General features: G+C 37.5%; 1 protein-coding gene and 1 long non-coding RNA gene across 6 annotated transcripts in view; one reads left to right on the plus strand and one right to left on the minus strand.

Annotated features, from left to right (window-relative positions):
* The window catches only part of LOC103035371 (cytoskeleton-associated protein 5-A), a 35,145-nt gene extending 16,138 nt beyond the window's left edge, over positions 1 to 19,007 (minus strand). For 4 of the 5 annotated variants that reach the window (XM_049465640.1, XM_049465639.1, XM_049465638.1 and 1 more), the window contains exons 1-24: positions 18,871 to 19,001; positions 17,897 to 17,989; positions 16,482 to 16,675; positions 15,269 to 15,475; positions 14,342 to 14,513; positions 13,265 to 13,406; positions 12,657 to 12,757; positions 12,269 to 12,382; positions 11,900 to 12,004; positions 11,706 to 11,795; positions 11,440 to 11,604; positions 10,755 to 10,883; positions 9,924 to 10,070; positions 9,642 to 9,746; positions 8,154 to 8,264; positions 6,936 to 7,028; positions 6,605 to 6,790; positions 5,844 to 5,938; positions 5,695 to 5,752; positions 4,703 to 4,828; positions 4,137 to 4,270; positions 3,762 to 3,936; positions 1,501 to 1,614; positions 210 to 338 (exon numbers count right to left, since the gene is read on the minus strand). In XM_049465640.1, coding sequence (XP_049321597.1) covers positions 210 to 338; positions 1,501 to 1,614; positions 3,762 to 3,936; positions 4,137 to 4,270; positions 4,703 to 4,828; positions 5,695 to 5,752; positions 5,844 to 5,938; positions 6,605 to 6,790; positions 6,936 to 7,028; positions 8,154 to 8,264; positions 9,642 to 9,746; positions 9,924 to 10,070; positions 10,755 to 10,883; positions 11,440 to 11,604; positions 11,706 to 11,795; positions 11,900 to 12,004; positions 12,269 to 12,382; positions 12,657 to 12,757; positions 13,265 to 13,406; positions 14,342 to 14,513; positions 15,269 to 15,475; positions 16,482 to 16,675; positions 17,897 to 17,953 — 2,949 coding nt within the window. In that variant the 5' untranslated portion in view covers positions 17,954 to 17,989; positions 18,871 to 19,001. Of the gene's footprint in view, positions 1 to 209; positions 339 to 1,500; positions 1,615 to 3,761; positions 3,937 to 4,136; positions 4,271 to 4,702; positions 4,829 to 5,694; positions 5,753 to 5,843; positions 5,939 to 6,604; positions 6,791 to 6,935; positions 7,029 to 8,153; positions 8,265 to 9,641; positions 9,747 to 9,923; positions 10,071 to 10,754; positions 10,884 to 11,439; positions 11,605 to 11,705; positions 11,796 to 11,899; positions 12,005 to 12,268; positions 12,383 to 12,656; positions 12,758 to 13,264; positions 13,407 to 14,341; positions 14,514 to 15,268; positions 15,476 to 16,481; positions 16,676 to 17,896; positions 17,990 to 18,870 lie in introns of all 5 variants that reach the window. The other variant, XM_049465637.1, reaches the window with a different exon arrangement.
* Positions 1 to 23,280, plus strand: part of LOC125782217 (uncharacterized) — a 530,592-nt gene that overhangs the window by 82,015 nt on the left and 425,297 nt on the right. The gene's annotated exons all lie outside the window — the stretch shown is intronic.

The raw sequence follows: 23,280 nt of genomic DNA on the forward strand, positions 1-23,280 counted from the left end.
CATCATATGTCTCGTAAGTAGTTTATTAACTGTTAAATGTTTAAGGGTATTTTTAGCTATGCTATTTTATGTTCATATAACAAATACAAAATTCATTAGCATATCTAGCATATTATTTTTCCTTTCCCAATTTAGAAACTACTTTTTATTCCATCTTAATATCAATTTCTGAGCCAGGCCTATAAAGAACCCAAAAAACCCATTCTCACCTCTTGTCTCAGAAACGGATTCTCCTTCTTCATTTCCTCTGCCAACTCCTCCCCCTCCAGCCACAGCTTCATCCCGGTCTGCTCCACCCAACCATTCAGCGTAGTCAATCCCGCTGCACGGACTGTGTTCTGCAGAACAAAGGGTTTTTTTCATATTTAATACTTAGTAATGAGTATGATCATATCAAAAAAATATGGTCAAAAAACATACCAGCTGTTACCCCACAACAAACTGTCTTGTTGGAGGTGAGGGGGGGGGGGGATATTATGACTAGGGCTGCAAATAAACAATTATTTTGGTAGTAGACTAATTATATTTTATTCCTTTGATTAGTGAACGATTATTTCTGCTATGTCCTCTATATATAAAACAATATAAACAGCAGATAATGAGACTTAAGAAATTAAATGTCCAGCTGTTTTTTTTAAACATGGAAATAAATCATATTGAGTGAGTAAATATGTAATGTGTTGAGTCCATTACCCATCTCCCATTGTGTTTCCGTCACCAACACTGTAATGCAGTATTGCTACAAATGTATGATTAGTCTGCAATGAAATTTGCAGTCCATTAATTTAATAATAGACACTGACGATTATATTAACTAATCTTTGCAGCACTTGTGCTGACGACGACCTGCAGTCCACCCTGATGAGGAAGACGAGCATGCAGAGGATTGACAGTTTGTGCAGAAATTTATTTTATGTTAACACATTAGTGTGGCAGCTGTCTGGCTGGCTGCTCTCAGATAATGTTGGAGGTGAAGATGCTGGATGTGGAGATCCGGGGCTGGTGTGTTTTTGTGGTCTGCAGTTCCAAGGCCGGTTGCATGTACTCTTTACAGACTATTTATGGGGAAGAAACTGAACATTCAATTCAGGAGCACCAGCACTGGTGGACATTTCTGCAGTCAGCATGCCACCTACACACTCTCAAAACTTTCAGCATCTGCAGCATTGAGTTGAGTTTGAAAACTGCACATTTTAGAGTGACCTTTTATTGTGGTCAGTTCAAGGCACACTTGTGCAATAATCATGCTGTCGGATCAGTGTGTCTATATCCACACCTGTGACTGGTGGATGAATTATCTTGGAAAAGGAAAAAATGCTCACTAACACAGATTTAGACAAATCTGTGAAAAGTATTTGAAAGAAAACGGCCTTTTATGTACATAGAAAATTCTTGTTTGAGTTAAGCTCATGAAAAATGGAAACAAAACAAAAGCATTGTTTATAATTTTGTTCAGTGCACATGTTTAAATTCAGAATTTGTCCTGGTTATTATAATTACCTTGCTGTCTGTCAGAACAGTAAAAATGGGGAAGCCCAGGCTTTTGATGTACTGTTTTATAGCTGGTCCCATCGCTGTGGCCATCTGCTGCAAAATGGACAGAGTCTGCTGGACCTGAGACAGAAACACCACTGATTAACAAAGCAGAAGAGCACAGATTTGCTGCTGCTATACTCCAATATGGTGTGAAATGTGAATACAACCATATATAGATATGGATTAGAAAATCGATGATGTGATGAAAATGTTTCAACATATCCAGCATGCTGTTTTTCTGGTACCAAATATAAATACCAAGACCATATTGGTATTCTACTGCTAGTTCAGACTGGATTATGTTGTGATAAGAAACCAAGCCACTTCCCCCCTCACAAATGACCTGTGAATTAGAGGTTAACTTTTGTAGCTGGTGTAATAAAATAATTATTCTATTTTATACAGATAGATTCAAGCATTTGAACAGTCAGACATTAGCACACCACGTCGATGCCTTATAACACATGTGTCAAACACAAGGCCCGCGGGCCAAATGTGGCCCGCCACGTCTTTTTATGTGGCCCGCGAGAGCTTGTAAGATCTTAGTGTCTATAATAAATAGGTCAGAAGCGTTCTTTGACCAAAAAATACATTTCCCACAATGCTTGTCGATTGTATTACCCGCAAAGTTACGGCTTACTGCCACTACACGGCAGTGTAGTCATTGATGTGGAAACCCTGCCGGAGGGAAGGCGTAACTTCGCGGGTGGAATTGAGACATATAAATGTTTATCCCATAATGTCCAGAAAAAAAGAAGTTGATGCAGACGGACGGCTGTGCTTCAAGGCGAAAGACCGGTATGCCTTTTGTGTTACGAAGAGTGTTACTGACCAAAATAAACGCTTTTTAGGAGAGATATAAGTTCTGTGTAAATATTTATAAGACAATAGCTGACAAAATCTGTTTTAATGACGTTAATAAACATCACTGGGACAGCGCTAGTCGCAGTTTCACCGCAGCAAAGTACGAGGACGTGAATCACTTATCTAACCAGCCTTTACTGATTTCTGCCCTCAATAACCCTTTCAATAACCTCCAATAGCCTTTAATAGTCTTCAGTAGCCTTCAACAGTCTAACCTTGCAGCCGTGGTGTGTCCACTAAACTCCGTAGTTATAAACATCCTGAGGTTAGCAGCGCGATAACTGACCTGTTTATAATGTAATCCCAGCAGTGACTCATGCTCTAAACGGCTGCTGTTAGCTGATTGGGCTGAAAGATGAACTGTAGAGAGCTGTATTATTCGGTTACAAAAATCTTTATTTCATACACAGAAGAACTTAAAAATTGTAAAAACGCTCCAGACTGGCTGAGCTGAGCCCTGTAGCCCGTGGCTGGGCTGTAGCTCTGACTCAGTAAAGACTGCGGACTTGTGGTGCTGCTGCTGCAGCTCCCACTAGTGGTTGGATGAGGAACTGCTAAATCTGAGGAAATGCTATGTTCTTAACAGCTCACAATTTTTGATTTTATATTTATTAAGCCTTATTTCAGTTAATAATTTCAAAGTTAATATAACTTGATGTCATTTCTATTCACTTGAATAGTTTGGTTCTTGATTGATGGAGTTTTTGGATTTCATGACATGACAAATTAAAAGGATTTATGTTAATAGAGCAACAAGCAAACATTTTTTCCATGCAACTGTAATATTTGATTGAATAAATAATATATTGAGAGTTATTTAACATTAAGGAGTAATTACATTCATTTACATATATTACATTTGGTTACATTTTATTATATTTATAAGTTACATCTGGCCCTCGGAGGACAGCCAATATGCCAATGTGGCCCTCGGCCAAAATGAGTTTGACACCCCTGCCTTATAACTACTACAGAACTTCTTTGCAATTTTCAAGATATCCACTCCAACTCTAAAATCATGAATTTGACGCCCATGTACGTCACTTTTTAAATACAAAAATTGGCAGATGTACAGTTATAGTAAAAATTGTTGTATGACTTTCCCCACAGAAATAAATGGAGCCCAACATTTACAACAATCTCTCACCAGCTGAATCTGCGCACAGAACCTCTTCTCTGCACTGCTCTTAAGTACTTAAGTAGTGTTTGGAGGAGCTGCTGGATAAACCAGCTAATGCTCAAATATGTCCATAGTACCACATCAACAACCACCTAGCAACATTTAAGCAATCACTCACAAATAGGCCCTGCAATCAAACTTGTAGTTTCTGTATGAACTGCAACCAAAAATTGTCTCTCACCAGTATTTTATTGGAGTCTGTGAGTCGAGCCTTCAGGGCTGTAGGCAGCTCCCCCACACCGGGTTTGATGAACTTTGCTTCTGAGAGAACTGCAGTAACTTCATCCAGGCCTTCCTTCCTGATCTTCCAGTTTTTATCACCAATCTTTGACAACATCTCAGAGGTGATTTTGTCACTGCAAACATTTGGCATTTAATTAAAAGGGGAGGAGAGAAAAAAAAAGAAAGAGAGAAAGACACTGATTCAAAGAAGCATCTACAGTGTCTATCAGATCTGAAGCTGCCATCATAATTCTTTCCCCTGTTATTTGTAGCTCGGCTGGGTTAATTTAAAAGTACTGTTATATGCAGACAAAACTCCAGACTAAAGTTCAACCTGATGTCAGTTCGAGGCAGAAGATCCACCACATCATCTCCAGCTTCAGCTTCTTCCTCCTGCTCGTCAGCCTCCTCTCCACCACTCGCTTTAGAGCCGCCTCTGATGGGGGCTGGAGGAGTCTGGCACTTCACCTGATAGACAAAAAAATTAAACTTACAAAAAGCCCAAGATCCCAACACCCCCTATTCAATCAGGGCTTGTTTGAACATCAAAAAGCCACAATGCTAAAAATGCACAGAACTTCTCTACCGACAAACTTCTGAAAAAATAATTTGTCAATTCATGCAATGTTCTCTGTAAGTAGTGTCAATTAGTAACAGGTCCTGTAAATAAAGTACATTATTAATTTCTTATTGGAATATATTGATATTAAATTATTGTCCAGCCCTTTGCAGAAGTCAATGTGTATTATTGTTCATGAGACCTACATGGGACGTTGACAGATTATAGAACAATTAAATTGATTAGTCTTAAAATCACATAACCCACAGTTTAATACATTACCGAAACAGTTGATACTAGACAGTCAAGCTGCTTAAAAACTTTATTGAAGTTAAACAGACCTTCTCAAACTCTGCGTCAATTTGGGAAAGCAGAGCAGCCTTCTCGCCCTCGAAGAACATGCGGAGAGGAGCCCCCACATACAGGAACATCACAGACAGCAGGGATATAGCAGAAGTTCTCACAGCCTAAAAATACAAAACATCAAATCGGCTCATTATTTATCTAACCCAGCTACGTACAGCAGCCACTACTAACTTTAAACAGACCACTTGCCTATTTGAGCCATTCACAGCAGCAGACTATTATTATTATTATTATTATTATGACTGTCACCAGCTGAGACGTACACAATGCTGTATTAAGAATGGCTGAAGGTAAGCATTTTTTTGTAAAGGCACACCACTTTTCACAGAGTTCTGTTACTTAAATGTAATCATATTCAACCAAACCAAAAAAAAAAAAAAAAAAAAAAATCAGTAAATAAAATAAAAATTACTAATATATAGGATTTTTTTCACATGTATTTTTCATTTTCTTATTTATTCATTATCTAAATGTTCATTGCAGAACAATAGTTTAACAAAATTACTCTAAATAACTGACTGATTTCACAAATCATTCCTAAGCAGAATAAAACCAAATACATAAAAAATAAATAAAAGTAAGGTAAAGTAAAAGTGAGGCAGTTCTGAACTGCAGCCAGAACACAACTGATGTGCCACAGAAGGAGAAGGGAAATATTTCCTTAAAAAAAAAAATAACAATAAAAATTAATCTTGCCTCTCTGATTAGAGCTTTGGCTTGTACATTTCTAAACAATCCTTTTAAGTTGGTAGATTTATTTATTTCATTAACTTAGTGAGGATTGAAATAAGTTGATGAGATCTGACGAACACTGAACACAAGACAATACAAGATCTACAATAAAAACCTAAGGAACACTTAAGAGCATGCATGAAAAACTTGAAACTTAAATCATTAATTACTGTGCTTAATGTAGACCGTAACTGCTTAATCAGCCACAGAGAGCTGTGTTTAATTGAGCACTCACCGGATTGGTTGCAGCCAGGGCAGTCTTCACATTATTTATGAAGGCCTTCACGTTTACTCTGTAATACAGAACAGCACATTTTCACAATCAGCGGTTACAACATGAAATAACAAAAATTAACTAACATTCTTTAACTCAGGAGAACCTACCCTGCAAATCCAAACTCTTTAATGGCATTACAAAGCCAGTTGAGCGCTTCAGCCTGGTTCTTTGGATTTTTCTGTCCAAATGCTAAAGATACAACCTGAAAAACAAACCTCAGCATGAGCATTTCAAAAGACAAACGCTAACAAACCCCAAGCAAACTAATCCTTATTTTTTTTTTTTTTATATATAATTTTCTTTCTAATTTTTCCTCATTTTATCCCCAATTTACACAATTTTACCAATACTAACTAAGGGTGTTTTCACACAAGCACTGTTTGGTCCAGTTAAAACGGGCTCTGGTTTGTTTGTAACTTTAGTGCGGTTTGAAAACAGTAAACAGTAATCGCACTTGTGTTCAAATCAAAAGAAGGTGCAGTTTAATCTGATTTTAGGCAGATAACACCAATTACCACAGCTATGAACAAATGCTGTCTCTGCTGTCCATACTAAGTAGCTTTACACTAAATGCCTCGTGCAGCGTTTACTACTGGAGCACAGAATCTTCTCCCTATATTTACCTTCTTGCTCTGACCAATCAAATGAGACAATGGCTCGTGTGGTTTATTGGTGCATTTAGGTTTGTGCCTGTGTGAAACCAAACCAACCAGAGGGAGAAATGCTCCAAATAAGTAAACAAACTCATCTACTGACCATAGAAACAAACTACAGGTGAGAAAACACCCAAAAGCAAACAATGTCCTAAACAACTATTTACATTACAAAATGAACATTTTTAAATTATGATATTAGCAAATGCCAGAACCTGTTCTGCAGTCCAGGGCAGACCACAGGCCTCAGCAACACCGGTCAGAGCCTCTTTAGCCTTCACTCCACACTTCACATCCCCAACCTTCTCCACCACAGGCTCCAGCACCGCCAGAGCTGACGTCCTGGAGAAGGTTCCCCTCTGAGCCACTGTAGCAATAACCTGCATCTTCAGCTGCATCACCTGAAATGCAAGTAACACAGACACACTGGGACTTGGGAAACTGGGAAAAAAGTATACATAAATAAATAAAATGCAAGAATGCAAATGATCTTGCTGAAAACCGCAAGCCACTATCCAAAGCAAATAAATAGAGAGATAAACGTACCTGGAAGTTGGTCTCCTTCCAGCCGGGCTTTTTGGCCAACATTCGGACAAGAGCCTGGCAGGGCATCTCTTTGCTGTCCATCTGTTCAGCAGCCTAAAAACAAAAAGGTCAGCAGATAAAAGGTCATGCAATTTTCGACAAACTATCCGGTTTAAAAATGAGCTCAATACAATTTTCCCTCCAAATAGTTACACTGCATTTCAAATTATTATGCAAATTATATTTTCCCAAATGGTCAATGCAAATTACAGTCAGTATAATAAAGTTATCATCCGTTAGAGTATAAATCAAAATTTACTGAACAAACCTCCCGATGATAACAGTATATTCCTCAAAAAATAAATAAAAATCTAAGTGCACTGTTCCAAATTATTATGCACAGCAGAGTTTCAAAACATTTTATAGGTTGTCAAGAACTAAATATGTAATTTGTTGAATTTGCAGCATTATGAGGATTTCACATTCACTGAAATCAAAACCTATTTTAATCAAAAACATCTTAACAAGCCAAGTTACATGTTAACATAGAAACCCTTCTTTGATATCACCTTCACAATACTTGCTGCTTCTTAAAAAAATCAAGTTTCTGCTTTAATTTATTTGCATGATGTCAGAACAGCCTCCCACCCTCATAGATCTTTTGCTTGATGATACCACAATGGTTCTCTATAGGGTTGAGGTCCGGGGAAGGTGTTCATAGCAGCCAATGACAGGTATTCTTTGCAGCATGAAGATTTTGCTCCAGAAGGCCCTATTTGATGCTTTTCGGCAGCAGAGAGATCTTTTTCTTTCCCCATGTTGCTTGAAACCTGTGGCCTGCTTAATAACGTGAAACATCCTTCTTAAGAAGTTTTCCTTTAATTGGGCTCACCTGGCTCAACTAATTATCACAGGTGTCTGAGATTGATTTCAGTGATCCAAAGAGCCCTGAGACACATAACCATCCATGAACTTAATTGAGAAACAAAAAAAATATCTTGACACTTAAATACAAATTGCATAATCAATTTGGAACAGTTTGTTTTACAGCTACACTTTATACAGTAAAACCTCAAGGTGAATTAAATGAAATCTCTTTCAAATGACTGTAAATATGGCTTTATCGACTTTCATAAGGCATAATATTCACTCGCATATGAGAGAACTGTAGTTAGTTACATTCATATTTCTTCCATCTCTCATATCATATACAACAACATTTCATCGCACAATCGTTACCTTATGGAACTCCTCCATTGCAGCCAGTCTTTCCTTCCAGTTTGCGCTGTCCAGCGTCTGCATGCAGGAGGCGGGGAGGACCGCGCCTGCTCTCTCCTCACACACCTCAGGCTGGAAGCAAACAGAGCAAAATACATTTACAAAGAGCAGAAGCAGTTTTTTTCAGAAACAGGATTTCTTCATGTCCAGTGTATAGAAGGGCAAGTGATGGCAGTAGAGCAGTGGGACATACACGACAAGGTTGTGGGCTCCTTGATCAAGGCCCCCAACCCTCACTGCTCAAGGAGTTCCACGATCACTCTGTTTTCTAAGTTTAGAAACTCCCTGTCTGAGCAAATCTAAAAATACTCAATACCCAGACAAATCAAACATCCATGCATTAATAACCAGGCTGCAGGCAATACTGATCATTTTCACCCCAAAGTGATGGAATACATGGACATTTTTATTAATATATGTGTACTATATTTCTGTTAAACATGTTTCTGCTGTCTGTCTTTCAAAGAACATACTTGAACTCGACTGAGCCGGTGTAAAACCTGACATCACACCCAGGTGTGGACCAAAACAACCGGACTGAGACCAGCTAATGAAGATGGTTTCGGTCTGGCCTTTGGAGATGTTCCCTAATGTGAGAACAAGATCCAGTCTCGATCTGACCAAGCTATCAAATATACTCCTTTTATTTGAGCCAAACTGCTGATAAGATGCAGTTTAACCTGATAAATTAACCAGATAATGCTAATTCTCATTGCTAATTCTGTCTCTGCTGCGTGCTGTTTACACACAGCATGTGCTGCGTTCACTACTCGCATGCACGCAACTTCATTTACTACACGTACACTGTTTGAATGCGCATAGTTTCAGCGTTCTGTGTTGAAGCAGCTTTAAATTGCAGATATGAAAGATGAAACACCGAATCTTCAATATATTTACTTTCTTGCTCCGGAGACAGACAGCTCTGACCAATCAGAAGAGAATGTGCTCCAGTGGTTTACTGGTGTGCATTTTGGTGAGTTTAGGTTTACTCCTGTGTGAAACCAAACCAAAACACAGAGAGAACCGCTCCAATTTAACAAACTCATCAACTGATCTGGACCATTAAATAAATAAATAAATAAAATAAAAAATATTACAGGGGGGATGTGGAATCTGAACTATGCTAGTCTCAACAATTTTCATCCTTTCTTTAAAGTATTGTTCCTTTGAAAATAACTTTGTCCAATATATTGTTTAAATGTAATACTTAAATATATGATTGTTGAAGTTGAAATATTTATTAACAGGCATCATATACAATAATAAGGAATGTACAATAAGCTACAAACTATGTTCCTGTTTTCGACTTTTCTTCTTATTTTCATGATGTAAAAAAGCTTAATCTGGTCTTGTTGGTAACTACCAGTCTCAGGCACTGCCAGTGCTGTAGTTTTCTAGGTAAAAATGGTCTTATTAAACTATACAGGCCTACACGCAGGAATCACTTACCGAAAGCTCTGCTTCAGCCACATCTTTATTCTCTGTTTTCTTTGCTTTAGCAGGAGCAGCTCCTTTGGGTGCAGCAGGTTTTCCCTTCTTCCCCAGGGCTGAAGGCTTTATAAAAAAAATAAAAAAAAAACACACACACACACACACAACATAACTTTACTGCCTGACTGGATTGTGAATTAGCCTTTCACTGAGCAAATCCTGAAGAAACACATGCAGTGTATACAAGAACATGTGTGAAAAAACATGAATGAATGAATCCCATCGCTGAAGATGATTTACCTTTGCAGCAGGTGCCTTTTTGGGGGGTCCAGAGGGTTTAGCTGGGGCTTCTGCAGGAGGTTCAGCTTTAGGAGGAGCTTTCTCCTTCGCTGGTCCTGCAGGTTTCTTCCCTCCAGCCAGCTCCACTTTCTCTGAGCACTCCTTAATCTATCACAACAGATTAACATCATTTTAGACAAACGCTCAGACAGAATCTTAGTCAGCTTTATGAGGAAGAGTTACTTGGAATTCAGGCTTTCAATTAACAGTTGTGCCTCGTCAGAAGTTAAATCACTTGTTTTTCTTGCCTATTAAGGTGTTTTAGGTTGTAAAGTTGTGAAGAGGTAGAGTTGGTATATAGTGAATAGTGAATATTTAACTAATATTCTAATCCATAGTATTATAAACTACTCAATGAAGTAAAGAAAAAAAATTAAATAATGAAGGTCAATCGAATCAAAACATTAAATAACTTTGAATGTATTAAGTGCAGACTCAAAAGCATCAAAACATTATGATGAAACTGGCACTCATCAGGACCGCCCCAGGAAAGGAAGAGCAAGAGGTACTTCTGTTTCACAGGAGAAGTTACCAGCTTCAGAAACCTCAAGCAAACAGCTCCCCAGATAGTATTTCGGTTGGTTTAACACTTAAGTTACTACATGATTTCTTGTGTGTTCCTTCATAGTCTGGATGACAGAGGAGAGGAGCTCAGCTCTTGAGAGAAACTTTTGACTGGTATAAAATGGACGTTTCAAACAAACCTGATTTTCACATTTGACTGGGGGCTTTACCACCAATGTCCTATGTCTGGTATTATATAAAAACGAAAGCACCTGAAAAGGCTCTTACCTTGTCAATTTTGAGTTTATCTACATCAGCCAGGAATGGGTTAACAGCTCTCTCTCCAACCACTTTCATAGCTGTGCCCAAAGCCTCAAAGGCAGCATCTCTGACCTCCGGGGCAGAGTCATTCACTTGCTGTGTGTATCAACAGGAGAAAAAGAAGACCGTTAACAAATTTACAACATTCTGTTATCAGTTAACACAGTGTGAAGCACATAACAGACAAGACATCCTTTACATTAAAGGCTAGTATTATATGAAAGCACATTTGGCTTCTACGAATTAGAGGGAAAAATTAACCTTGACAAGAGTCAAGTTTAGTCAAACTTTAGTAGTATCCATTTGTGGTATCGTGAGACACAAATCTGATGGTATGATTCAACTTTTGTACTTTTTGTAAGACCAAAAAAAATTGCTTCCAAAAGGCAGAAATTTAAAAAGATTTAATTTGAAAATTAATGAAAACTCATTTTTGCCTTCACTTCAGTTGCATACCATTTTCTATGTTCATGTAATTTACAATGATTAATACTAATAAGCTACACTGATTAAATCACAACAGGACGAACCAAATCTCTCACTTTGCTGCAACTTTTACTGCCAAGAGCTTGCAGCTATACTAATACTGCTCCCCTCAAACTACATAATACTCTAAACTTCCACCTCAAAAAGTAACCAAATTCATATTTACCTTCAGTAGTGCAACACAGAACGGCTTGAGGAGACTCTTGGGCAGTGTAGTGGGGGTACAGTGGCGGAAACTTCTGGCCAGAAACAGGGACGCCTGCTGCCGGACTGACGGGTTCTTGTTGTCCATCACAGCCAACGTGTCTTCACTTACATTTTGTAATGTAGTCTAAAATTTAAATAACCATGAAAGTGAATTAATTTCACTGAAAACTTGATTTCTTAAAACTTAAACAAGCTATTTTTCTCTACTACTTTTCTGTTACTTACAGAGAGAAAAACTGCGTCAATGGCCTCCTGCAACGCCTGCACCACCTGCGCTTTCTTCTCCTTAAACTTCTCCAGAATAGTCGGCACCAACTTTAGAAAGGACAAAAAAAAATAAATAAATAAAAAATGATTAAAATGCACGTAAATTATATACAATATTATACACATATTTCGAGCACAATGCAAGAACTTACATGACCAGCATAGGTGCTGAATTTCTTCCTCAGACCAGCTGCAAGTCCAGCAACACATTTGGCAGCGATGGTCACCAACATGACGTTACTGTCTTTACCGATCACCTGAAGCCAGACAAATTTTTATTATTCAGGAAAATTTAACATCTCTCTGTTTAGGCAAGTTTATTTGTATAGAACCTTTTATACAAAGAGGTGCTTACAGAGAGATTCGAGACCCAATGCAGAAGTTATGAAATGATAAATAAAAGAATAAAAAACATAATGCAGACTATGTATACCAAATAATATTTAAAACATAATTAAAATGCATAAAACTGGAATATAAGAGATGAATTAAAGGACAACATAGAAATTTATTTTTTTTACCTTGTTGAGAGCTTTGACCACATCTCCGTACTCTCCACTCTCTAGCTTTGGATTTTTGGTGAGAGTCTCCAGGGCCTCCAGAGCCTCCTTTCTCTCCTGCCACTTCTTAGCTTCCTAAACACAAACGCACATAAAAAGATCAGCGATGCTCAAAAAGCAGACAATAAACCGTGCAACAATGAATACAAACAAAAACTTAGGAGTACACTAGAACCCAGTAAGAAGAAAAACTACTGCAAAAAAAAAAAAGTAAAAAAAAAAAAAAAAAAAAAAAAAAAAAAAAAAAAAAATCTGAATCAGTAACAAGCTAAACATATATTAAATTACAAACAATAAAATAAAAAAAGCTACAACACTAAACATTAAAGCAACCATAGAGGTTTCTTACAATCTTCTCATGGAAGTCTTTCGGTAACTTTGAGAGAATCTCTACAGCCTCCAGCAGCTCATACGCATCAACAGCAGGAGCCGCTTCCTCCGATTCCTCACCTGAAACATTCAACCATAATTCACATTCTCAAGTTTAACAGATTGCTGATTATCACAAGAAATGATCATAGGGCTGGGCAATAAATCATAACTGTCAATATACTTGAACGAGTTCTAGACATGTAGAAAGAAATCCTCATATCGTAATAGACATTTAAATATACAACATGCTGCAACTCTGGTGTTACAAATAGATACTTTAAAATTAAATTTATTATATATTGTATTTAAAATTAAAATGAATGTTTATTTGCCATTTCTCTTAGGCTTAAGAGATTGTTTGTCAATCTGCCAATTCCAAAAAAATCTTAAACTTTTATATGATTAGCTTTTAAAAATATGGTGAAGCAGTGGTGCTGAAATTTTAAACTATAGAGAACTATACTTATGGAACACTTATTTAAAAAAAAAAAAAAAAGTTACATAAATTAAACGGAGCATTCAGATCTATAGTGTAAAAATTCAATACAGAAATACTTCTAATTGTGAACAAATAAGAAATCTCACCATCTCCTTCATCGCCTCCGTCTCCTGCATTCTGCTGCTGCTGCTCAAACTTGGCCCGGAGGTCCTGCTGCGAGCGCAGGAAGCGGCTCTGTCTCGGGGCAGACGTTGGGAGCTTGGCCCACTCTTCCTCCAGCTCCTTTAACTGTTGTTGACAAAACATTAGATTCAGCACAGAATACAAAAAAAATTGATCATAATTTATAAATAGGGCTGGATAATTTTCAAAAATTCATCATTAATACAATACCCTTTTCTTTATTGTACCATACACAAAAAAAAGCACCAAACATTCTCACAAAACGTATTTATTTAACATCAGAAATGAGTAACCTCATTCTCCTACCGTCACCATGAGACTTTGTGGTGCTTTATTAACAAAAACGGCAGAATTACTTGTGATTAAACTATAAATAAATATTTTTCCCTTAGCAAATCGCTGGATGATGGATGAGGTCAGATTTAAGAGTTTTTTTTTTTTTTTAAATACAACAAAGGCTTGTTCTCTTAACTAATGGTATAACATGTTGTGAAAGAATCCACTCCAGACATGCCAATCTGAACTCCTGAGTCCAAAAACCAGAGATTAATTAACAAATCATTCCTATAATTGACGATAATAAACAATATTTTGCATTATTCAAAAATGTTTGTAAAAGTCATATTACTTTTACCTTCAGTTCTTAAAGGATAATTGGTTGCTCATTATATTAATTTTAATTATATTGAAGGCTGTTTTTTACTTGAAAAAAAAAAAAAAAAAAAATGTCACAGTGCACATATTTCTTAAGTGATTTTTAATGGGTATTTAAATGTAACTAAAATGTATATTTTTAAAAATGTTTGTTGTTGACTGTTAAATTTCTATATCCAGCCCTAGTAACGAGTCCCATTATTTGCAGAATTTCAGAATAGCCACAGCAAGCCAAGTTAGCCACTATTAAAGAAACTTTGAAATGTGCATAAAACAGGCCACACAGAAAACACTTCTACTCCCTTACAAATGTACAATCTCAGAAACTAAACCCTGCAGTCTGTCAGCATTCTGGAGCATTTAAAGACTTGGAATGACCATCCTACCAGAACGGAGTTGATGTTCTGGAGCGGCGGCCGCAGGGCATCTCGGATCCATCTGTACACCTCAACAGCCAGCAGCTTGGCCTCGTCTCGGACGGCCTTTTCTCGAGACTCAAACAGCTTCGGCAGCACTTTTACAACCGGCTTCAGTGTGACGACCTTCGACCCAAACTCACTGAAAACAGAAAGACATAAAACAACTGAAATTTATCAGGAGGAACAACTCTACACTTGTATTAAAAAAAATAAAACATCTACCAGGCCTGTATAATACCAGTTCAGCACAATACAGACAATGACAAAATTAGAAAACATGCAAAGTAGTTTCACAAATAAATAAAAAATATTTTATACAAAAACAATACAAACAAAAGAATCTAAATTTGGCACTTTGGGTCTAGTGCAGATTTTCAACAGTAGGAATGAACGTTTGTATTTTTAAAATCACCTTTATCACACATTGAGTAAATGTGATCAGTACCTATGAGTTCTGTTTTGTGTACATGTTCTGATGATCACATGACCCTCTCAATTACAAAGTTAAGAGTCACAATAAGAATAAAAAATAAATAAATGATGATTGATCATACTGATATTATACCATGATCAAAACAGTCAGACCAACTCATGTGAAGTCATGCTGTGCTGGTCAGGGGCTAAGATGCTTCATCAGTTTGCTTACAGAATATTTTCCCATATGAGCAGCTTTTTAAAAAAACACCCTAATCAACAAAGACCAGCTTCACAAATCCTAATACTTTCTTAACTTTCTATACATTTGTATAATTTACCCAGAGATGATATATGAATCATTTCTAAACATATTGTACAGGAAAAGTAAAAAGTGGTACTAATAATAATGAAGCCTGTTTGCTCCATACTGCGCAGCCTTCATGCAGTGCGCACTGCAACTTTCACTGCCACACTCACCTTATCGCTCGTCGTAAGACCTCAACGCAGGCAAGAGCAATTTTGGGGTTTTTGTTGTCCAGACCTTTGAGAAGCTCTTCCTGAACGGCCTCAGCTTTCTCAATCTCTATGTACATCAGGCAGATATCAGACCCCAGCTCCTTTGCTCTGGCTTTTGGCTGGTTAAATACTTTACACACCACCCCAGACACCACCTCACCAGCAGTCCTGAGGTAGAGGAGAGTTACAGTTAAACCTAACCTCAAACCAGAGGCACATTTAAAGAAGAACCTGCCAATAAATCCACTTCAATTTAAATCACTATTCAAAAATGGCACAAATGAGATTGGCATATTCTGTATGTAAATACGTACAAAGGGAATGTAGATAGGCTAAAGCTTCGGTCTGGTAAATAAACCTCCATCATGGGCAAAGGATTATATATGGATAAGATCAAGCTACATAAAGCAAGTGTAATCAATCCCAAGACAAACTTAAACTAAGCATGAGTCATATTATAGCAATGTAGATGCATCAGTCTTCCCAAAATGCATATCGCAATTAAAACATCTTCCAAAGTACAAATTAAACATCAATACTATCTGCATGCAATAAGCAAGTTTGCATATTGCATTACAGACAATAATCAAATTTTAGACTGACTAACTGGAGAGTTCGACTACCAAGTGTAAGTGCTTGCAGGTAAAAACTCAGCTAAAAATGATGAAATGCTTATGTTGGTGGGGGGGGGGGGTTGGGGGGGGGTTTGAGAATTAAGAATTTTTACCTCACTAAAAATGCTCATAGAAAAGCCCCAGAATCTAGTTTCAGTGAGTCCATTTTCAGCGTAAACATTTTTATTTAAAAATTACAGGATGCTTCAGTGCACGTTTTGGCCATTCAATTTCAATTGCAGAAATAAAAAATAGGATCAGCAGCTAGGTTACTTAACTTTAGCACTCCTGATGACGTATCGTGTGCTTGAAGTGCTGTCCCAATTATTACGGTGGAGGATTTCACCCCTTCCCCTTATAACTCTGTTCCAATGGGAAGAGGTAAGTGGTAGAGCCAAGGGGTGAAATGGGATTGGGCCTAAGCGCACCAGATATATTCTGAAGATTTTGTCCACAGAGGTGGTTTCCCGGTTCCCATATTTTATTTCTAAAATTGAAATCGAATGGCCAAAACATGTACAATCTTAAAAAACAAAAACAAAACCCACAACACAATTTACCTAGAAGCCAAATGTGCATTTTCAATGTATGCCAGAGCAGCCTCTAGTCCTTTGAGTTGAGCTACTGCATTTGAGTCTGTAACAAACTTCTTGATTAGTCCTTGATATTTTCCCCATTCGGGACTCTTTTCATCTGTGATCCTCTGAAACTGCTGCAAGGCCTCAGTGTAACCACTTAATCTTGCCTTCCAAACCTGGGAAAAAGAGAAAAAAAAAATGTTGATAAACACAAAGATTTGTTTAAAAAAAAATAATTGAATTAAATGAATTAATAAATAAATAAATATATAAATACATACTGTATTTTTCGGACTATAAGGCGCGCCTAAATATTACTTTAAATTCCCAAAAATCAACAATGCACCTTATAATCCGGTGCCCCTTATGTACAAATTCTACCAGTCAGGTATTGTAAAGCAGTAAAGCCACTCTGCTGAAGTACAGCGGAGTATAAGGGTATGTTTTCAAGTAAAGTTTCTCCAGCACTAAGACAGGGTGCAGCAGCATTAGCGCTAAATCTTTTGCAGTTCAGAGGCGCGAATTTTCGACTGTAGTCTGTGTGTTTACTGTGTTAAAACAAGCTATGTAGTACGAACAATTAGCCGATAGTGCCCTGACTTACCAGAACACTCAGTATTTCTCAGTTCAGCGCCATTAGTCGCTGTTGAAAATATTGGGAATCTAAGCTTACTGTAAATAAACAGAAGTGCTTTGCTCAACCAAATAAACAGTTTTCAGGAGAGAAGTCTATAGATTAACAACATGGCGACACCCTTGTTCCTTACTATTGTTGCTTAAAACGCGCCTTATAATCCGGTGTGTAAGTATGAAAACTGACCAGAAAAGACGTTTATTGATAGTGCGCCTTATAAACCGAAAAATACGGTACACAAACCCATGAAAAATATGCACAAAAAGATCAGTCAAGCACACAAAGGGGGATTAGGAATGATTCCTGGAAATTTCTGAATATTTAACTTTTTAAACAATAACAATGATCTGGTTGTAAAATGCTCAGATCTTTAGAAACAAAATGCAAAAATCAATACTAATCACAGTGAAGGTGAACAAAACCAGATAAATTTATTTTTTGAACATCATTAAAATGCAAGCTCAAGCTCCCCACAATTTAAACATCACTCCATATAAACCAAAGAAAAACATGTAGCTTAGGCTAACTGGTGGTTTTGATTAGTAAACAAAATGCCTCTCAGAGACATTTGGTTCAATTCACTACTATCAAACAGCACAAGCTAAGTTCCACTGAAGTGCATCTACAACAAACCTAATATACCTAAAATTACTTTGAGAATAAGAGGACATTAATGACAAGGGAGCCAAAAATTAGCAACATATGATGGAAGTTTAAAGTCCTCATTTAATCTGCGATCAACAAAAAAAAAAGTTCTACTCACCTTATGTTCACATTTCTGATCAGTGGGAAGCTTCTTCCACTCACTGTCATCCCCCATGATGGTCAGTCTATATACACCTCAAATAATCACCTACTGGAAGCAGGATTTAAACATTACTTTCCATACAAGTATACCTACCACAGCTGGTAAAAGTACATACATATTTTATAATACAACTTACATTAAACCTAGCATTACACTAAGGCAGCAGTCTGAACTAAAAGCAGGATAATGAGTGAATAATCAACTGTCTGCATATCTGGTTCATTCTGCAGTTAGACAGGGCTTTAGTAACTTCAGCACAATAAAATACTAAGCTAAACGGTTTTCTGAGTGATTCTGCAAGAGAACCATTTAAAGTCTGCAGGAAGAGCCCAAACATTTAAACCTATAAAAGACAATAAAACAATACAAATGGTAACTTTAACTGTTAGTTCAGCAATTCACACTACAAAGTCTTCTACGGCAAACACGTTTCCTCTAAAGAACCCTTTGTAAATTACTATATAACTTAACTAAAGAGTTTAAACAACTTAAACAAAGTTATAAAGCTGTATAACTTAAAATACAATGAATTAAGTAGCTAGACAGTCTAGTAGCTAATACTTTCTGTTGTATTGCTGGTTCTGTAGGAGCCTGAGGAGTAAAAAGTGTTAATACAGGCACAAAAAACGAGAATTAGCCTAGCTTAGCTAGTTAATAGTTTGTCAGATTACCCTCACCTTACTGCGTTATTAAATAGGAGTATAATACAATACCTACAACAGTTTAACTTAAAATACGCTTTAAACCAGGGGATTAACTCCGTAAATTAAACATTTAAGTTACTTATTTAACCCCTCCCCCCTTATAAACAGTGACCTGCTCACTGAGCGGTCATACAGCTGAGCTCACTAACAGACAAAATAAAGAAACAACCTCTGTTACTTTACAGAAAATATATCCAAACCTCCACAAAAAAAGTATCAGCTTACCTGAAAAATCTGAAATAATCCGCTGAAACTCTTATTTTAAACTATAAATCTGTAATACTGCCTAATAAACACTTCACTCCTTCTCTATCATACACTCATACTCCCAACAGCTGAACGGCCAGCGTTTCAAATCTCACAGCCACTAAAAGCGCGCTGCAGATTGGCTGAGAGTTGGCATGAGCCGGAAAGAACGTATCTGATTGGTTGTTTCACGGACGCGTCTCCTGATAGGCCAGTTTAAAATGAAGCTGTATGGTCTCACCCCCTCGCTTAAAGCTGTACAGGCCTTGTTTTTGTTCACAGAGACGTACTAAACTAAAACTACTGAGACATTACAGGTTTTTATAATGTCTGTCTGTCTGTCTCTCTGTCTGTCTCTCTGTCTGTCTTTCTGTCTGTATGGATGTATGTATGTATGTATGTATGTATGTATGTATGTATGTATGTATGTATGTATTTACAGTTTTAGGAGAGCTCTGAGTCAGAATGTATTTGTTTGTGAAAGTCACAATTCTAAAGTAAAATATGGTAAGAAAATAAAGATATATTTGTTTTCAGGATTTTAACAGTCTGATAATGCCCTGAGAATTAGGGCTCATAGCAGACATCCGAAGTTGCCAAACAATAATTTCAGGGAGGTACTCCCAGACTTCGAGTTGGACCAAATATATTTATTTGTCACATTAACTAACCTCTAAATCAGGGGTGTCAAACTCATTTTGGCCGAGGGCCACATTGGCATATTGGCTGTCCTCCGAGGGCCAGATGTAACTTATAAATATAATAAAATGTAACCAAATGTAATATATGTAAATGAATGTAATTACTCCTTAATGTTAAATAACTCTCAATATATTATTTATTCAATCAAATATTACAGTTGCATGGAAAAAATGTTTGCTTGTTGCTCTATTAACATAAATCCTTTTAATTTGTCATGTCATGAAATCCAAAAACTCCATCAATCAAGAACCAAACTATTCAAGTGAATAGAAATGACATCAAGTTATATTAACTTTGAAATTATTAACTGAAATAAGGCTTAATAAATATAAAATCAAAAATTGTGAGCTGTTAAGAACATAGCATTTCCTCAGATTTAGCAGTTCCTCATCCAACCACTAGTGGGAGCTGCAGCAGCAGCACCACAAGTCCGCAGTCTTTACTGAGTCAGAGCTACAGCCCAGCCACGGGCTACAGGGCTCAGCTCAGCCAGTCTGGAGCGTTTTTACAATTTTTAAGTTCTTCTGTGTATGAAATAAAGATTTTTGTAACCGAATAATACAGCTCTCTACAGTTCATCTTTCAGCCCAATCAGCTAACAGCAGCCGTTTAGAGCATGAGTCACTGCTGGGATTACATTATAAACAGGTCAGTTATCGCGCTGCTAACCTCAGGATGTTTATAACTACGGAGTTTAGTGGACACACCACGGCTGCAAGGTTAGACTGTTGAAGGCTACTGAAGACTATTAAAGGCTATTGGAGGTTATTGAAAGGGTTATTGAGGGCAGAAATCAGTAAAGGCTGGTTAGATAAGTGATTCACGTCCTCGTACTTTGCTGCGGTGAAACTGCGACTAGCGCTGTCCCAGTGATGTTTATTAACGTCATTAAAACAGATTTTGTCAGCTATTGTCTTATAAATATTTACACAGAACTTATATCTCTCCTAAAAAGCGTTTATTTTGGTCAGTAACACTCTTCGTAACACAAAAGGCATACCGGTCTTTCGCCTTGAAGCACAGCCGTCCGTCTGCATCAACTTCTTTTTTTCTGGACATTATGGGATAAACATTTATATGTCTCAATTCCACCCGCGAAGTTACGCCTTCCCTCCGGCAGGGTTTCCACATCAATGACTACACTGCCGTGTAGTGGCAGTAAGCCGTAACTTTGCGGGTAATACAATCGACAAGCATTGTGGGAAATGTATTTTTTGGTCAAAGAACGCTTCTGACCTATTTATTATAGACACTAAGATCTTACAAGCTCTCGCGGGCCACATAAAAAGACGTGGCGGGCCACATTTGGCCCGCGGGCCTTGTGTTTGACACATGTGCTCTAAATAGTCACATGTGAGCAATGCAAAATCACTATTACAAACTGTACAGCGGACAAGACTCATTGTTTTTTATTTTTACCAGACATGGATATACTTTAAAGAATTCAGAGGTGAAATGAGTTTTGATGGGAGCCATAATGTTCCTTCTATTTATGTTTCCTCTTATTATTGGTTTAATAATTAATATAGTATAGCTTTATATGGACAACTTTAAATGGACACAAGAAATTATCTCATGCATGTCTGCACACACTGCACATGTGTATTTAGACTTAACTCCCAGTATCTCTGTTTTATTGCATAATATCACATTCTGTTATGAGTATATTTTGTACGTTGTTTTTATGCAATTTACTGCAATAAAGGGAAAAAAAATCACGAAAGTGCCATTCCAGAAAAACGAGTATTTTCATCTTTGATTTAAAAATATCTAAAGTCAGGGCTTTTCTAACGTTTCATTCAGTTACTTCTGTTTAAGAGCGGCATATAGGCAGGACTAACTACAGTAGCACATAAATGTGTTTAAACTGTTAATATAGTATTTTGTAAAATACTTATACACATTCAGCTTCATCGCTGTTCAGAAGTTTAAATCGCGCTACGTTTAACCGGTAGCAAAGCAGTTTCCGCCTTCTTTTGACAGATCTGTTAAGGTGATTGGCTGCAGTAAAAAATGATGGACAGCTTGGTCTGTCTGAGGATTGGCTTAATAAAAAGTGATTGACAACGAAAGCTGCAGTCGAAAATGATTGACATATGCTCCGCCCTTTACCCACGCCCACTGGGGTCCGGCCTGCAGCATTACATAGATGGACGTGTACGTGTGTGTCTGTTTATACGTTCTTGGAATAGTCTTTCTTTGTTTATTCAGAGCGTTTGCACAGCGGTGTGCTTAAATATGGCTTTTCACTGTTAAAACACGCCATCCTGGCACGGTGGCGCAGTGGGTAGCATAGTAGCAGCCTGGGTTTGATTCCTGGTTGGGGTGACCCCTGGGTCTTTCTGTGTGGAGTTTGCACGTTCTCCCTGTGTCTGCGTGGGTTTCCTCCCACAGTCCAAAGACGGCACGTTCAGGCGTATTGGGAACCATTTGAAATTGCCCCCTAGGTGTGAGTGAATGTGTCTGTGTGTCTGTCTTCCATGCGATTTATCTTATGGTTGAGAAATGAAAATTCAATTCTTGGGCAACAGCTCTGGTGAACATTCCTGCAGTCAGCAGGCAACTGCACTCTCCCTCAAAACTTGCAATATCTGTGGCATTGAGCTTTGTAACATAACTGCACATTTTAGAGTGGGGCTTTTATTGTGGCCATCCCAATGTACACCTATACCTGTGTAATAATCACTGTGTCTAATCAGCATCTTGATATGCCACACCTGTGACTGGTAGATGGTTTATCTCAGTAGGGTAAGGAGAAGTGCTCACTGACACACATTTAGACCCAATTTTGTGAACAAAATTGAAAGAAAAAGGTATTTTGTGTTCAAAGGAAAAGTCTTAGATATTTAAGTGCAGCTCATGAAATATTGAAGTTGTAATACAGTATTTTTATACCCAATGAAGTATGCTAGAAGTGTGCTACTTACAAAAGACAGGAACAAAAAGCATATTTGTACTCTAACGTAATTTTGTTAGTACAGTCCTAATATACCTGAGGTATAATAGTGATACATTTGTAATAATCATTAAATGTATTAGAATTGTACTGTAAACATGTTTAAAATATGGGGTTACATACATGAACTTAACTTACTTAACTATATTTAAAATAGTTCCATTCAGTACAGTAACTAGTACACTAGTATTTATATACAATTGAAGTATAATAAGTAGAAAAAAAGGTTGTTCCAAGTACAATTTAGTGCGCTATAGCATAATAATGCTTAGTATACTTTAATCTACTTGTTTCACTAGGGTACACAGGGATATATGTAATCAGCATTGTATAAATTGCTGGGGTCTGCACCTGAATGCAGTAATAATAATACCGGTAACTGTTTATTCTGTAGTTTTGCAGGGATTTTGGCTTTCTGCTGTATTATAAAGCTCATACTGGTCCAGGGGTAAATCCTTGGCATATAGGAACGTCTGGTGGAGATGGCACCAGAACATCAGCAGCAGGTCTAAGTCTTGTGTAAGTAAGTGATGAGGTGGGAACTGCTTAAGCATCACTGAAAGCCTGGGCGCCCATGACCCATCAGCTGTCCACCAGTTCTCCTTCCTTGGATCCTTTTGGTAGGTAATATCCACTTCTTACCGGGGACCTCTTACCACACCTGCCTGATGTTCTGGAGATGTTCTGGCCTTCAAGTCATCCAGAATATCACAGTCTGGTTCTTCTCAAAG

Source organism: Astyanax mexicanus, chromosome 16 (genome assembly GCF_023375975.1).
Source record: "Astyanax mexicanus isolate ESR-SI-001 chromosome 16, AstMex3_surface, whole genome shotgun sequence".
Classification (NCBI taxonomy): Eukaryota; Metazoa; Chordata; class Actinopteri; order Characiformes; family Acestrorhamphidae; genus Astyanax; species Astyanax mexicanus.